This window comes from Strix aluco, chromosome 25, assembly GCF_031877795.1.
Source record: "Strix aluco isolate bStrAlu1 chromosome 25, bStrAlu1.hap1, whole genome shotgun sequence".
Lineage (NCBI taxonomy): Eukaryota > Metazoa > Chordata > Aves > Strigiformes > Strigidae > Strix > Strix aluco.
Window position 1 is genome coordinate 2,365,802 of NC_133955.1, and position 16,951 is coordinate 2,382,752.

Genomic DNA, 16,951 nt, shown 5'->3' on the forward strand with positions numbered 1-16,951 from the left:
CAGTAAGTGAAACTGGGCTAACCCGTGTGGCCACCAGCAGACTGGAGTGTCTCAATCACAATTACAAGGCTGACAAAGCCCAGCTTAGTCACCGAGGTGGAGTTAAACAGCTCTAAATTGCAGGGTTTTGCTTCCCCTCCCATTCAGTCCTAAATGAACCGTTGCCGCATCCCTCCACGGTCACGTTTCTGCTGAGGAGGGGCGGGAAAGCTCCAAAATCAACATTTCAGTACAGAACTCACAGCCTGAGTCTCAAACCAAAACAAAAACTGAGCTTGCTATTCCCTATTAATTAAAAGTTAATTAATCATCCAAGGCAGATGCCTCACAGATTGACAAAATGCACCTTGGTGGACAATAATTCATTTAAAGAGAAGGGGTGGCATGAGAATTAGTATCCTTATTAGCCAGGAGAAAGATAGCAGAATGAGATGCAATATGGCAAAACATGCCGGGTTTCATCTTTGTTTCAACAAAGGTCCCTAATTTATGGGTTTCTTCCTGTCGTTTTGTAGTTTACTTTCAAGTTTTCCCCTGCGTAAGAATGAAACCCGACTCTTCCTTTGCAGCACTGTTCTCCTCACATCCTGATGTTTGTAATATTCAAGGTCATGGTTTAGAGCTGACTGCTTCTGTCTGTTAAGGATATTCCTCAGTAAGAACCAGCAGACTGGTCTGTGCTATAGCTGTGGTGCTGCTGACTTTGCTAAGGAATATTTATACAGCTACCGGAAGGCCATGCAAAAAGTCATCTTCCATGAGCATTTTTACAACACTGGACAAATCCCCGAGACTGACCAGATGTTAACTTCATGCTGCAGTGTATTTCTGGGCAAAATCACATTAAAATTTCTTCTCATCTTTGAGTACAACAGCACAACTTTACTACAGCATGGTACATTTCCTATACTTATATGAAATAGCGTATTTCCTGTACTTAGAGCTATGGTCTTGACTTTGACCACTTTTTTCAGACATCTTTCCTTTTGCACTCAGATGGCTGTCCTCTCCCTTCCTTTGGTAATGACACCTGTGTTTGTACCCAATTTCTTTAATTAGTTAGAGAGAACCACTCATATCCAAGAAAATGATGTACCAGGAAGAGGATGAAGCCCCGAGCTAAATATTTGAGGGGAAAAAATAAACACCCCTTTTACCTGTGTTGAAAATATTCACCTACAGAACGTGACAGTGATAAAAAATTTAAGCAGTGCTGTAGCTTTCCAACCAGCAGACAGAAATGGGAAACCAACTAGGAGTTAAAGCCAGAGGTGCAGAGGGATGCTCTCGGATGGTGTGAGCCCACAGCACGTTCTACGGGAGTGCAGAAGAGGAGGAAAGGAGAAGCCCTCTTGGGAGACCAGAATTCTAATAAAACTTGAAGGATGAGGGAGAGTAGTTGGTATTTTTGGAACAAATTATCCCCAAACGATGTCCTCAAAGTCCTAGCTGTCATTTTCCACATCAGCTTTATCACACACTCATGTACATCACTGAATTACTTCCCATTCAGCTGACTTCCTTCATTCGTAGCCAAACCTTCCTATCTCCCCAAGCAGGCACGTACTGGAGAGCACGTTGGTGTCTCCAGCTCCACGAGGCTCAGTGGATGGAGGAGCTGAGCTGAAGGCATGAACTGGGGCCACACAGCACCAGGGTGCTCTCCACACCGCATACCTTCCCACAGGGTCTCCTCGGCCACATCCGTAAAATCAAACATAGCCAGGGACCATCCCTGCCCACCAGCACACAACCCTGACAGTCACTGAGCTGTCGGAAGGTCTTTGGCATCGTCTTGTCCTTGGCCAACCGATGCTCTTCCACGCACAGCTTGGGTGCTCACAGGGACTGTTCCCAACAGCCTTGGACACAGACGCACCAACTGGGAGGGTAAGAGGGTTTGGCAACACAGACGAGCCTTCCTTGCCTCAGCTGGCCTCAGTGCTAGAGACCAGTTTAAATTAGGTACGCTGGGACTAACACACTCAGCCTCTGAAGATGGGGTCTCACCGGTGGCACAGCCCCTACTGCGACCCTCTCCTACGCTGGGCAAAGCAACACAAGAACCATGGGGCTGTACTGCAGGAACACAAGCCGTGAATTATAACCAAATGGGACAAGCACCACAAAGGGGGAGTGGCAGGCAACACCCTCCACGTTTGCCTTCGAACCTATCGCTGAGACCATTTTGCTCCCTTTTCTTTGAGAAGCAGAGAACCCCCACTAATTGCTTAACGCAACCTCAGACACCACTGGTACCCCTTCCCATGGAGTTCAGCTGTTTGCTATTCAATGAAAAAACAACTTCACAGCCCTCACTTCTGGATTTTCCCACCTGCAGGAGGAAAGTGAGCTGTTTGTGTGTTGAGTCATGTTCCAGTCTAGGGAAAGACTGAAATCTGTAATTCATATTTTATGCAATACTTCAGTCAATTCTAAAGACGTATTTATTCTCATGCCATTTCTCTGGAGAAATAGAGCAAAATAAACTACCCCAGCAGTTGTTTCCAAGAGTCAGGCTACAAAGCCACTATATGCCCATAAAATAATTGTTCTGGGTCTAAAGTAGTTCTGTAAAAAATCTAGAGAAACTCAGTTTACTCATGAAAAACCCATTAACTATTGAACTATTGACGCAGGCTATAAAGAACAGTCAAGATTAGATTTCCTATTGCTTTTATGTTACTAGATTGGCACACAAAACTGAAATCCATAGTCTAAGAGTACTGTACCTCCCCTTTGTAATAACATTTATACTGTGGGCAAAGTTTAATAAATCCTGTGATTCCCTTCACCTCAGGATTTCCTATATTTGTGATTATTTAAGCCCTAAATAACACACGGTCTTCACACACACTAAACGGTATCACCGCTTTGTCCCTGGAAGGGTTTCTTACTTGCCTGGCACTTGTCTGTCACTATGTCCAAATGAAACACGAGCATTGTTATTTGCAAAGGAAAAGCTCGTACTCAATCTGAGATTGGGTCTGACAAGCCAGGAATACTGTTTTGTTTTAACACGCAGGCCTCCACAGTCAGATGAAAGGTTACAGCACTGCTGATTACTGCACTTCGGGTACCCGCACACCAGTTGTTACTTCCTCTATGTGGGATCTTGCAGTAAAAATTCTCTAGAGTATTACCAAAAAATTTGGAAAGGAATTCACCTGCAAATAAAAGGCTGAGTCTTGTTAACCCTCCTGCTCTCACATCTTTATTCACTGTACTCATCACTTTTCATGCAAAGAAATTCTGCTGATTCTGCACAGAAACTGTTCATTTCAGTGCATAATGAATTGATTTGGAATTAGCAGCACCGTTACTTAATGCAGGAGATGCGATGAAAAGGGAGTCTTTAAAAGTTGTAATAATAAACCTTTTTTGTACAGCTAACTCTATTATCTGTGAACTGTAATCCAGTTTGCAGATACATTGTCAGAATCCAGGGGACGGCTGTTATGTGGGACAAGTCAGGGTCAAAGCAGCAGCAGCTGTATTGACTGTTAATACCCAACCCACTGTTATTTTGGATAATGAAAAGTTGATTGAAAATACATGCTATATAAAAAACGCTTTAAAACACTGTAAATAAATAACTTTAAAATTATATTCAAGCTTTAACAGGTTCAATTATAGCTTCTCAGGGTTTATTTAGAACTGAAAAAGGCAGTAATGGTTATGTTCAGCAACAGAAGGCTGAAGGGCTGTAGCAAAGAAATTATTGGTCAGGCAATAAGCTGTGTTGTAAACGTGATGTGGAGGCACTGCAGCAGTCTGCCGTAAATGGAATACAACCCCTAGAAGTGAACAGGCTTTCATCTGCAGTGCACTGACTAGGATTCCCATGAGCAGATCTGGCGTTGTGTCTCGCAGATAGGAAGCAGAAGGAAAGGATCTTCCTTTCCTCCCAAACGCACACGCAGCAGCTGACAGTCTATAATTGCACATAGAGCATCATTCTTCCCCCACTTTTTATTCCCATCACTAAATTTAACATAAAAAGGCAGGAGGCATACCTGGCTTAGCGTTAAGCAGTAGAAGCAGATAATTTTAGTGTGGGTTGAGAATAGCACATTTTAAATATAAAACTTCAGAATTCTTCTCTTTTTTCCTTTCTTAAAAATATAGAAAATAAAAAGCAGTAGTGAAGAGAGTTAAAAAAGCACCATTCTGAGCACAGGAACATCATTTTGGTACCTGTAAGTGTCAAACTATGCATGCAGGAGGAAAGTCTTCCAGTAGCTCCGTGGAGCAGAATTGAGTTTTTGGAAGAACAGACAAGGTGTCACTCAAATCCAGCACTTCTAACAGGGTGAGAAGCAGCGGTGTTCACCCACACCTCTGGGGACCTCCCTAAGCTCCGAAGCTGAGAACTGAATTTAAAGAGGAGATTGCAGAAGAAGGAGAAGGATTTCATTATCTCAAGTTCATCATCTCCACAAGGGATGCTGGTGAGGGGTTACAGAAATGGATGGCAATCGTAGCCACAGTCAGCAACAATAAAACAACGCTGCAGCAGCAGAGCCCGTTACAGGGAGACAGTCACTACTCTGCCAAAAATAAATGTCTCCAAGACCACAGATTTGATTCCATTCAAAGCTGTAAATGCAACCACAGTTACAAACCCAGAGGCCTGGGGCGACCCCAGCACTGGGTATTTTCATGCCATAATCCTCATCATGTCTGCACAGCAGTGGGAAGACTGATGTCTACAGATCATTTGCTTCATGTCCACCCAAAACCTGGCTCTGTCTTTTCACAGTCAGGCTTTTTTCCCCCCCGAACTCAATACCATGTTTTGTTCAAAAAAAAGCAGGAGAAAACCTGGAGAGATGCTCTCCACTGTCCACTCAGAAGTCCAGTTTAGAGCATTGCTCATGCCAAAAATCAAGGGATTTCATCCAGGTACTACCACTAAGGATAAAGCAGTGTTAGAACATAATATTTTCCAGTCAAAGTCATTCAGCAGTTGCACTCTGCAAGTGTTTACCAACAGGTTCCCTCTTCCCCCATCCAGCTTTCTCGCAAAGGATGAAGCAGCACAACCATGCGGAGTTACAAAGGAGGAATGTAGCAGAAATTTGCAAAAATATTAACAGGCCATGTCAGGGAATCTGAGAAAGCAAACACTAATATAGAAACCAGATGTAAACATAGCTATTTCAGGCTAAGGGACTTTCCAAAATATGACATAGAGAAATAGAAATCTCGAGGCATTCACAACAGAGTCATGATCCGTTTTGCTCTTTATCTAAATTCATCAGATTCTGCATAGCTCCCGTCCGTCCCAGCCACTCCACGGCTATAAAACCTTTCTGTTAGCTCGTCCATGGAAGCAGCCGGCTGACACAAACCAATATCCTAGTGCCACTGGCCAAACAGATGTATAACTTCAACACATTGCTATCTAACTATGTTTCAAGCCTATTTCTGGCCTTCCTTCAACAGCAGCAGATTGTGGTGCAGAGGTTACGTTCACTCCCAAGGATGACATCTAGGAGCAGTGGAAAAAAGCATCTCTCTCTCTCTCTAAATAAAACCAACCCACAACAGCGCCCAGCATTAGCTATGTGCTAGGTACCTACTGTAATGAGTAACGAAAACATGCCGAGGCGTGGATTAAACCAAAGCTGGTGGGAAATTCCTGCCAGGAAGGACTTTTGCAGTTTAAGGATTCTCCATCTTGACCTACCAAATATTAAAGTAGTTTCTGCCAAATAAAGTTACTTCTAGTGGGTAAACTCCATATCCAAAAGCAGAAAACTAACAATGACTTTCCAAATAGAAAGAAGCATGTGGGAGGATACAAACTCAGGACAAAAAGTGACCTTTTAAAGACAAGGGGGACAAACAGCATCACCACACTTGAATCACTGGAACACACAGTTTTTCCTACAGTGGTAGTTTCCAAAGGATGTTTTATGACCAGGGAATTTGACTTCAGTTTTCCAAACAAATTTAGATTACTCTTGAATTCCTTCTTAGCCATCTGACAATACAGCTCCTACTCTTCGCTCCTTCTGGACATATCTGGGAGAAAAATCATTTACTACCTAAACATGGGACTGCACCATTCTGCAGGGTACACCCAGGCACTAAGGTCTATCAGCTTCACGGGCGCTTTGCCCCGGCGCCACAGAGCAGCATTCACCAGCAGACAGGTGGGCTAGAAGGGAAGCAGCGAGTGTGACAGACTTGAGCTGCACCTGCTGAAGCCACCTCCTACTGCCCACGCACAATTCCCCTATTCCCTACGAAGGCTGACAGCCGTGTCAATGGGATGCAGCCGTTAGGGACACCCAGACACCTACTGCTGTATGCGGCGAGGTAACCCGGCAGATTTTTCTGCAGGATGTCTTCAGCTACATCAGGAGAAACATCCTCCCCGCGGCCTGCTGGATGACTGACAAAGTACGATCAGCAGCTCCCAGAGGGGCAGAGAACCTGCTATAAGTAGTTAAGCAGTTAGAGATATTTTTCCTTTCCACAATTTTGAGCATGTCACGATGAGACAGAGTTTGACAGTTTCCAACAAAAATTAATACGATGCTCTGTTATGTGTATACGCACAAACATATACTGTTAAAAAGTCACAAATTATAGACACAATTAGACATAAAACAACGGATTTATTTATCCTGTCTTTGGGCTATGTTCCAGGGAGCAATGCTGCTCCTCAGGCCAATGGGTCTAGGCTAGCAGCCACACCGAACTGACCAGTCCTGTCTCCTGGAGCGGCTGCGCTGAACCCACCCTGCACTGGAGGCGGAGAGATGCACACGCACGGCGCTGATCCTGCTGCCACCCTATCCATCACACTGCTCCCAGCTCTTTCTGGGAAGAAAGCAAAAGGATCGCGGGACACCTCTGATATAGCTGCCATGTAGGCAAAGGGACAAGACCCTGGGGTGAAATGGGATAATCTGAACTGACTGCACAGGCCTCCCAGCAATGCCAGCAAAAGCCAAGGTATCTGGTGGGTATCCGACGCACGGCTAACCTCAGCTCCATCGCTTCAGGAGAAATCACTTGCTGACAACGGACAACGATTAGTCACCTCAGACTACACTGAAATTCCGAGAGTAATTTACTAAACAAGAAGTTAAAGCATAAAGTTACCCTAAATAGTTACGAGTCTATGACCTTGTAAATCATTCCTGGAGGACTCGCTATTTTGCTTCATCTTCCTGGGACTCACAGATCAGATTTGAGCTGGTTTTGTGTTACTCATCTCCATCATGGACACTGCTTCACATTACATCTTACTAATTCAGCAACTCGGTGAATTAGAGGAATTAACCTGAACACATTTAGCTGTAACCCTGTAGTCTACATAGCAGACTTGGATTGGTTGGCTTTAAGCACAAACAATATGTTTTTCCAGAGCTGTAAATAGGAACTGAGCAGCCACGCTGGTGATTTAAATGGTGTATCGACAGGGACAGTGGACAGCAAGTCTGATGCCCTTCTCCAAACATTAAGGTTAAGAAAAAACCAACACAAGTGTATTAGGCTGGAGAACTCATGAGGCAAATCATCTGTGCAGATGTGAAAATTTTTTGTAGAAATATTTGCAGAATGAATTTATATTTCTATAGTGTCTTCCCACTCCCCCACCCCCGGGCACTCTAAACACAATAAAACTATTCTTCACTGTATTTAAAGCTCTATGGCAAAACACTAGTGCGTGCTCTTGCACCAATTTTCTGCTATTTTAGATGCAACTTTACATTGCTAGTTGTACACATATTAAAGGTCTCCTCTCCTCACAGGATACACAACCCATTACAGCATTTTGTTTATAAACAGGACTAAACAGAGCCAATCTCTCACAGCCTTACTTTACACATAATTAAATGATCTAATTTAACTATAATCATGCAAGTGACGCACAGCACCATCTACGTTACCTTGGACATGGGCCAGATGGCTTCCCTCCCACATCACACTGCATCTAGGCTAGAAGTAAATATTCAACGGTAAAACCAGGGAAAAATACTTGCATCCCTGGTCCCCCAAAAGGGACCCTGGGCTAGCAGCAATAAGGCATAGGATGAACAGTACCATATAGTGCTACCTAGATGAAAAGATTTTAACTTTCTTATCAGCTAGCAAGCAGTTCACCTATTGTGTTCCCTTTTACCAGACAACTTTCCCTTGTTTCTCAGCAAAACAGTGCAGCCATGAAGACATACCTTACCATATTAGGCAATCCAAGTCCAGAAAGTGGAGGACTCGGAGTCTTCCTTAGCTTAAAAAGACAGTCCACAGGCACGTCTACAGGCTGCGCTGCGTTGGGAAGAGAGGGCAATAAAATAGTGGGATCCAGGGTAGCTGCTAGGACTCCTAGGGCTCCCACACACGCAGTCTGGCTACGACAGGCAAGTCACAAAACACTAACTAAAGCTATTTCTGATCTTTTAGTTGTTTATTAAGTCCATCTTTTAAAAAAGGTAAACAGCATGATTACAAAAGCTAAACTGGAAGTCTCTGTGGAAGATAAAATGCCACTAAAAGCAAAAACATAGGTGAGAAATAGACTATACGAAAATCCGGACTCCCAAATTATAACCCTGAAACAGCTGTAACATTAAGACATTTAGTTTGCATAAGGAATTTTCCAGTTCCTTGATCTTCCCTTAGAATTCATGGAATTAAGCTTAGAAATTCAGTCCTCCTGAGATAGAGATTTAGTTCTTGTTAGTATTCAGTTGCATCTGATGATTTCATGTTAATAGTACAATTAGGCAGAACACGTGATATTTACAAAACAGAGCGGGCTTGAATGGTGTTTTGCAGAACTTAAAATACCCATGTTTTGTAAACCCAGGTACATGGAGACAAGAACGGAGCCTATTTTACAGAATCACAGAATCATCTTGGTTGGAAAGGACCTTGAAGATCCTCCAGTCCAACCGTTAACCCAGCACTGACAGTTCCCAACTCCACCAGATCCCTCAGCGCTGGGTCAACCCGACTCTTCAACCCCTCCAGGGATGGGGACTCCCCCCCTGCCCTGGGCAGCCCATTCCAACGCCCAACAACCCCTTCTGCAAAGAAATCCTTCCTAAGAGCCAGTCTAAACCATCCCTGGTGCAACTTGAGGCCATTCCCTCTTGTCTTATCACTTATTACTTGATTAAAGAGACTCCTCCCCCCTCTCTGCACCCTCCTTTCAGGGAGTTGCAGAGGGCCATGAGGTCTCCCCTCAGCCTCCTCTTTTCCAGACTAAACAATTTAATACACTTACTGTGATCACAATCCATAATCATGCATTTCAGTGTTATTCCTGCATAAAAGTTAATTCCATTAATGTGTCTGGGTTTTATATTGTGCTATACAGACTGTCCTAGAGGAAGTTCATGAGAACAGATGTTTTCTTTGACACTTTTACAGCCCAGAAAATGTTACTTTACCAACATGACACTCGGTGCATTCCCCTGTATTTAAAGCTTCCCCTTGATGGACTATCTAACCCATGGGTGAGGCACATTTGTAATGCCACTAAAGAGAAATGCAACGGGACAAAATTCTTTAAATGATTACAAACATTTTTCAACTTCTGTTACGTATGGTATATCATTTAAAATACAATTTTCTTCCAAATTTGTTCCCAGTTTCTCCTGCTGGACCCTATGGCAGAAGACAGGTATAAGTCAAAGCCAGAAGAGCTGGGGATAAGTAAAGCCCTCTCCAAAATTTAACATCAGACCATTCTCTTTAGTCTTATCATTATCCTTCAAATGCTGCATCCCGAACCAGAGCTGCTGGTTTGCATCTGCACTGACTGTCCTGTATTTGTACTCACTGGCCCCCCACGACTGAATTCCTGCTGGTATTTCACAGTCACTGACTTGCAGGGAGCGGGAGAGGTTTCCCAATGCCAGCCTACCCACACTGCTCAGCCTGGCACTGCTAACGGGATCTTTCAGACTCTTGCAATTTTTTTTACTTTCTGAGAAACGGAGACTAGACTGTGACCAAACTTTCTTCCCCATCTCTGGTTTGATCTCAGGTCTCTCCAGACCGAACAAATCCTTCCCAGTGGAACTACGCAAAAAACTCTCCTAAAGCTGCTTCCCCAGAGGCTTTTTCCAGCTGAAGTCCTTGTGCCCTTGAACATTTATTCCACAATAAAACTTTGTCTGCTCTTCCAACTTTCCACAATGCATCCAAGCAGGCTGCATCACAAGCAGAAAGGCGGGGTTGGTAGCAAAACACATGAAGGTTGCCTGACACATCCTATTACGAGACTGCTCGCAGTTGCCTAAAATTCAGCCAAAGCGTCTGGGCTGGTTTCCCACACTGGTGCTCATAAGTTTCAGCCAAAATAATTCATCCACTTCTGAGAATTAGAACAACATGTATTTGCTCCTTTTTCAAAAAGTGCATCTACCTTTCCTTTGCTAAACTCCAGCACTGCATATTTTGGAGGAGGGAATTCAAGTAGAGCCTTTTTTGGCTCCCATGAAAATCTTCCTAATAACAGCCAAGATATAAAAACTGGAGAAAAAAAAAAACCCAAACTGCTCACATAAGATTAGGAGAGTCTTTGGGGGTCTGCAACTAAAATGGAACACTTCAGTGTGTTCAAGTTCACAACTCTGATAGTGGCACCTGCTGTTCTAGAATTACTATTACTGATGAATTAATGATTATTAATTGTATTTCCTGCTTGGCACTAGAACTGAAAGCAATGAGCCGCTCCATGATTCTTGCCAAATTGATGGCCAGCTAGCAGGACAGGAATTTCTCTGATTTGGATGTAGAATAAACCAGGGAATACGGACCAAGTGACATGATGCTGGAGGCATGCAGTAAAGAAAATGAACTGGAAACTGGATAAAAACAAGAGGACTGGGAGAATGGGAAAAGCAGCACCAGAGTGGAAGGAGAGTCTAAACCAGAGTCTAACACATGTGAGGTGCATAAGAAAACAGGGGACTGCTGCCACAAAGCACGTGCGAAGGGGCCAAGGGAACTGAAGGGAAGTTGCTCTGCTATTAGATGGGAACCCACAAGAAAATCTTGGGAAGTACAAGATCTCCTTGGGAATGGGAATTGCTAGCATGAGAGGTACAATATTCCTTGCTATTAATTTGTGGAAAAACAGCATCATTAACTGTAAGAGACTGGGTGACCCTGAATTTTGGGGCAGGAACATACGGTGGGTTCTTACCAAGTGCAGTTTACCCGTTTACAAGAGCGGTGAGGACTGTGCTCAGTAGAGTTTTCAGCAATTTCAGGACTAGACTCCAGGAAGCCTCCGAACCTTCAGCCTCAGATATTCTTTTGTCTTAATTTAGCTAATCTGGGACAATTTCTCAGAAGAACAAGACATTCCCAGCGAGTCCAAAACACAATTGCTGGAAACAAGGTGTCCCTATTATTATGACTTTTCAGACATTACAAAATACCTCTCCTTCAGTCTTACTGTGAGACAGCAGAAATGTCAAAACAATTTTAAGGACGATAAATGGCTGAATCTTTCACGCAGGGTTAAGTGGAAGATTTAACAAAGCTGTGTACCGCTATGAACCAACTCCTGTGGGAAGACCTGGGCTACTCGAAGCAGGTGGTGCTTCTGTGGGAAGGAACATCCCACATTTCATGTTGCAAAGTAAGCACTGGGAAAGCAAAGGCTGGCACTGAAAGATAAGCTCATGCCAAGAGCCATCCCAGCCCTGCATGAGTCTCTGGCCCCCACAAGGCTCACCGTGACTTTGTCCCATTTTGACAGAGTATTGCAAAAAGAAAAATACACCCTGAAGAGCGTTTTCAGTAGAAAATTTTCAGCAAAGAACCAGTTGATTTCAACAAAATGATGCTTCAATCACTCTACTGAATTGCAAAGTATGTGGAAAGGCTACCACAAGTTTAACACTTTCTGGCAAAGATTAAACATCACACAAGCAGGCTGACCCCTACGCAACCTTAAATTTGCTATTTTTCCCAGGTCTTGCACATCATGCTTTAATGGTTTAGAAAGGTATTTAGCTTTAACATTGTCAGAGTAAGTCATGTTGTCAGGCGCAAATGTGTTTTAGAGACAGACAAAACCAAAAGAAACCAGGCAATTTGGAAGGACTTGATAATTATTATAAAAGGAAAGAAAGGGCCTCAAAGGATAATGAGACCATTGCAAGCAGAACAGGGGAACAAAAACAATCTCGGATGTGTTGCTTGCCAAGACAATTTCGCACAATAAAACAAATCCACGAGGAGACAAGAGCACAGATTTTAGAAATACAAAACATACTGTCCAAAATAACAGCATCAGGGTGATTCTGAGATACAAGGTCATGCACCTTCCTCAGGACACCCGACAGCCACGCTCCCCAGCCATCACAGCATCTGACAGCGTTCTGAGTAAGGCACTCACCCCTGCTGCTGCTGCAGTCCTTCCAGGTTTGAGAACTGCCTATACAGCTCTCAAAGAGACAACTTTTGAACTTAGGCCAGTCTGAAGATAATATTTTTCTTTCAGACGAGAAATCAGCAAGCAATTCGCTACTCAGAACTACCTCCCAGTTCATACTCAGCTCCTGAACCTCTCATATAAACAAGAGTAAAGCCACAGAAAACTTCTTGCCACCAACACTCAAGAGCGAAACATCAACTATTTCGACATATGTTTTCACTTACCCGAGTTTCCTTTGCTTCCTCATTTCCATCAACTTCATCATCATTCTAGGATGAAAAGCAAACAGTATAATTAGGCAGCCTTGGAGACAACAAAATTTTATCACAAGAAGATAATTTGTTGCTTATGATTTGATGTTAAAGCTAAAAACACTTCTGTTGAAAGAAATGCCTGTCTAGATGCTTTTGGCTGATTATCAGATCAGGTTTGGTGACCTAATGGCCATTTAGAAGATCTTGGTGCTGGGGACAGAATTACTCTCTTGAGATGGCTACTGCAATTTGAATGCTCCTAAAAAGTCAGTAGGAGAAGGAGTCAACACTCCTTAATATACTTAGGGAACAAATGCTGTGACACTTGGGAAGACCACATATCTGAAATGTTGACATAATACTTGACTTTCAAAGAATATCCTCCACTTCAGTTAGACTCCAGGAGGAAAGACTACTCATCCCAGATAACTTGCACTTACGCAGCCTCTCTGTAACCCACTGCCTCTTTGACAGCTCCAGGATTTCATGGAGCGATGGTAAACTACCACGGCATCACATCTGACTCCGTATTGAACTCAAGGTATTTATTTCAGAAGTTGTAGCTGCAGTTTCATATAGAGACAACAAGGAAATGAACTAAAACTCTGAGAAGCGATTTACCTTCTGCTCTGAAGCTAGTACTATTGCTACAACGATCCACTAGACAACTGGGCAAGCTGTAAAGCATTTAACTAAAAAAAAAGTAAGGAAAAAAAATAAATCACATTTGGCATGTAAGTGAAAAAAGAAAAGAATCATTTGAAAATAATAAAAAGGGGTGTTTGCAGCAAGTCCTCAACAGAAATTCTGAGGTTTCCAGCAGAGTCCTTCAACTTGTCTGTAACTCCATATATTCAACATATCTATTGTTGCCACAGGGCAGACCATTGGGGGTTTTTTGACTATTTTGTATTGTGCAGGAAGCCTCTGCCCCTGAGGTGTATGAGGAAGGCTGTATGTCCATAGCTGGACTAGAACTGTTGCAGACTTCTTAACAATAATGCTTATTCTTTCCTGCAAAAGGTGGCTTGTTTTCCTACCTGAACCTCTAACCAAGGGTTGGAGGGCTGGATTTCTTCCCTCAGACTGAAGAAATCCTTTTGAAACCAGAACTAAAGGAAATGACCACGACACAGACAGCTCTTCTGTATTTATGCTGTGTGTGTTCTCTGGTGCTGGGCAGGGGATCCAGACACAGGTTTTATTCCTCATTGTCTTCCTTTTAGGGGGTCTAAAGCACAGCCAAATTTGGGCTCAGAAGAATCTGAAAATACTTCCAGTGGCTTGTGACCTCCTTCTTCTAAAGAAACTAGACTTCTAATCTCTCTTCTCCCATGTGGGCTCTCTTTTCACAATTCTGCAAGGATCTCAGTGATTTATGGCTCAAGAACAGGCCTCCCACAGCCTGCCTGCTTGGGTTTTACAGGGGCCAAACAGGGATGCCATTCCTTTGGAAGTGCCAGTCTGAAATAGAATTGGAGAGGGAAGGACTAATGGGAAATCAACTGACTTGGAAAAAAAATCTGAAGCTTGGAACTGGAAGGAAATTCACCCTGAGTATTACAGCATGAGTTTCTCTTCTCTAAGGAACTCAAACTTACGTCTTTTGTTGAGAAAATGATGCCGGTGCCTCTTCGCCTCTCCTTCGGCCGCCGCCTCTCTCGGATTGACTGTTTGTTTGGAGATCTGTCGTCTAAATCCTGATCTTCACACTCTGGCCAAGCAAATAAAGACTGCTTTGGTTTCAGTGATTTACATCTGTGCTTTTGCTAAGGTACTGGGGTTCTTTTCAACCTGATCAAGGTCATCTTGGCTTGTGTTATATTACAAAGGAGTTATTAAACTAAATGAAATGGAATCTCAGTGCCCTGCCACATCTGGTTACTCACACTCCTTCCTTTATGAGAGCCCAGAGAGATTACCCTAGCTGTCAGCTCTCCCCAAATCATCCTGACTTACTCTTATTCTGAGGACAAACTGTGCTAGTAGAATTGCTCCCCTCAGCTCTAAGATCTAAATGCTCCATGGATTACTACCTCATTTATTTATCCAGAATGGAAAACATCCCTTTATCCCTCTCTTTTACAAGCAATAGGCTGCATCCTACATTAGGATTTCCGTTCAAACAAATAACATTTGTTTGGTGAGATGGCAGCTCCCCATACTGCTCCCCTCAGAATAACACGGAAACTTATTCTCTCTGTACACACAAAGTTTTAAAACTCATGAAAATCCCTGAGTTTTGACTGTTCTTCATTCTCCTGGGTACATACCATTTTTCTCCATTTCTGTGGCCGCACCTCTGAAATCTGCTGGATTCACAGAGTCAAGACCTAGATACTTATTTGTTCGAGTCAGGTATGAACTTGTATAAAGGAGAGGTGCTGACGTCGAAGGAGATACAGGTGTTGTAGGTTTGTCTGGTTGTACTGGGCACCTCAATCGCCGATAGACACTCTACAAACAAAGAACCGTGACAAAAAGTTAATAGAATGAAGAGGAACTGGTAGATTTGGGATTTCAGGGAACTAAGTAATCTATTTTAGAGTGTAATGTTTTCTTCACTGCTGCTAGAAATGATCACCTCCATTTGCCAGATCAGGTTCATTCCATCAGATGGGGATGAATGTTAAAGGCATTGCACAGCTACGATATGAGAATACCTTCCCATTGCTGGGAAGTCTGAGATCAATCTCTTTGTCCCTATAGCCAATGGCAGGACAAAGAAGTTATCTAATAGAAACCAATTATTTAGAGTGAAAAACCAGAAGTGATGGCAGGGGGAGAAAACTGGTCTCTCTGGCTTTCCATTACACACAGAGCATCTGTGGAAAAATGTGAACACAAAGCCTCAGTCCAGTCTGTGCAGCGAGGATGGATCCAGGCCACATTTCTATCATTAGCCTTCTCATTCCACTTTCTGTGATTTACACAGTTTTATATTCTGGCAAGAGACTGAAAAATGAAATTCCCAGCGGAGAGCAAAGGAACAGCTAACCTCTAACACCTACGTATGCACATCCCTCATGCAGATCGCTGAGGTGAGTGCTGCTGCCCAGTATTACTTCTTCCCAGCAAGACTTCCCCCCTTAAAATAAACAGACATCCCCAAAAGAACTTCTCCTGATCTCAGCTATCCTAAATGTTTTCATTAACTCTGAAACAATGGGAGGTGAGGCCAGGAGGATCACCTCCTCATCTGTATTTCTGCTCCACCGTGAGCGGGTCTCCTGCTTCTCGCTGCTGTCCTCGGCAGGCTCAGTGCTCTCAGCTTTCTCACTCGGCTGTTCCTGAGCTTGTCGCTCTGCCCGAGACCGGCTGAAGGTCCGCTCTGCCTCCTGAAGGTCTGTCAGTGTCACACCCTGGAGAGAAAGCGAGACAGAGAATTTTTAAATTTATGCAATTAGATTTCAAGTCTTCCAGGTCAGTTTAAAATGCCCAGCAGGCTTATACTGGCAAGGCTAACGTTTCATCTTGATGCCAACAGAAAAAAAATAATTCTGTTGCCTTTAACACATTTCTCACTGTACTGACAAAATCACTGACTCAAAGCTACCCAAATATACGTGATCAAGCTACAAACTAAAAGGCAGGTATACTGCAGAAATGACAGCTCTGAAATCTAACTCGTGTATGCTTGGGGGAGTATTTTGCAATAACTGTTCACAGGAACTTTTGCTAGAACCTCTCCAACATGGCGTGAAGGTATACAAGCCCCTCATCTTCAGTAATAATACAAGAGCAAAAGAAAATCTTGCCCCTCTATTCATCAGCTCTCTTCATCCTACACACGAACATGAGTATTTCCATTCTTTACCTGTGTAGACCTGCGAGTCTGCCTGGCCTGCCTGGATCGTGCCTTCCTCAGTGATTCTGCTTCCTCATCCCGCACTGGAGTCAGATATGACCTGGAAAAAAAGGGCAGAAGAGGTTAAAATAAAAACAGATGCTCTGCCTTCCTGTTTCTGCAAGCTCCAGAGTTGAGATATTATTCTCTTTCATGTGGACAAAAATAATTTTAACTCCATCCACCAAGACTACTGTTGACTTCTGCTTTGGGACAACTTTCCTATGAACATACGACATACAAATGCTCACATTATGTTCTCCCTACAGTCTCTAAATAAATTATTTAGTGTTGAACGTGTTCTGTTAAATACGATGCAACTATTTAGTGTATTACTTGTCCCATTTCATGTCTTATTGCATCATTAGAAAAGAAAAAAAACAACAAACCACCTCTCATTCAGATAAATATCTCAAGAACAGAAATACT

At 43.2% G+C, this 16,951-nt stretch overlaps 1 protein-coding gene across 7 annotated transcripts in view; it reads right to left on the reverse strand.

Moving 5' to 3' along the window:
* The window catches only part of PPP1R12B (protein phosphatase 1 regulatory subunit 12B), a 127,429-nt gene that overhangs the window by 32,856 nt on the left and 77,622 nt on the right, over nucleotides 1-16,951 (reverse strand). For all 7 annotated transcript variants that reach the window (XM_074849964.1, XM_074849960.1, XM_074849961.1 and 4 more), the window contains 5 exons: nucleotides 16,493-16,583; nucleotides 15,867-16,037; nucleotides 14,949-15,132; nucleotides 14,277-14,389; nucleotides 12,646-12,690 (listed from right to left, as the gene is read on the reverse strand). In XM_074849964.1, the coding sequence (XP_074706065.1) occupies nucleotides 12,646-12,690; nucleotides 14,277-14,389; nucleotides 14,949-15,132; nucleotides 15,867-16,037; nucleotides 16,493-16,583 (604 nt within the window). The remainder of the gene's footprint in view (nucleotides 1-12,645; nucleotides 12,691-14,276; nucleotides 14,390-14,948; nucleotides 15,133-15,866; nucleotides 16,038-16,492; nucleotides 16,584-16,951) is intronic.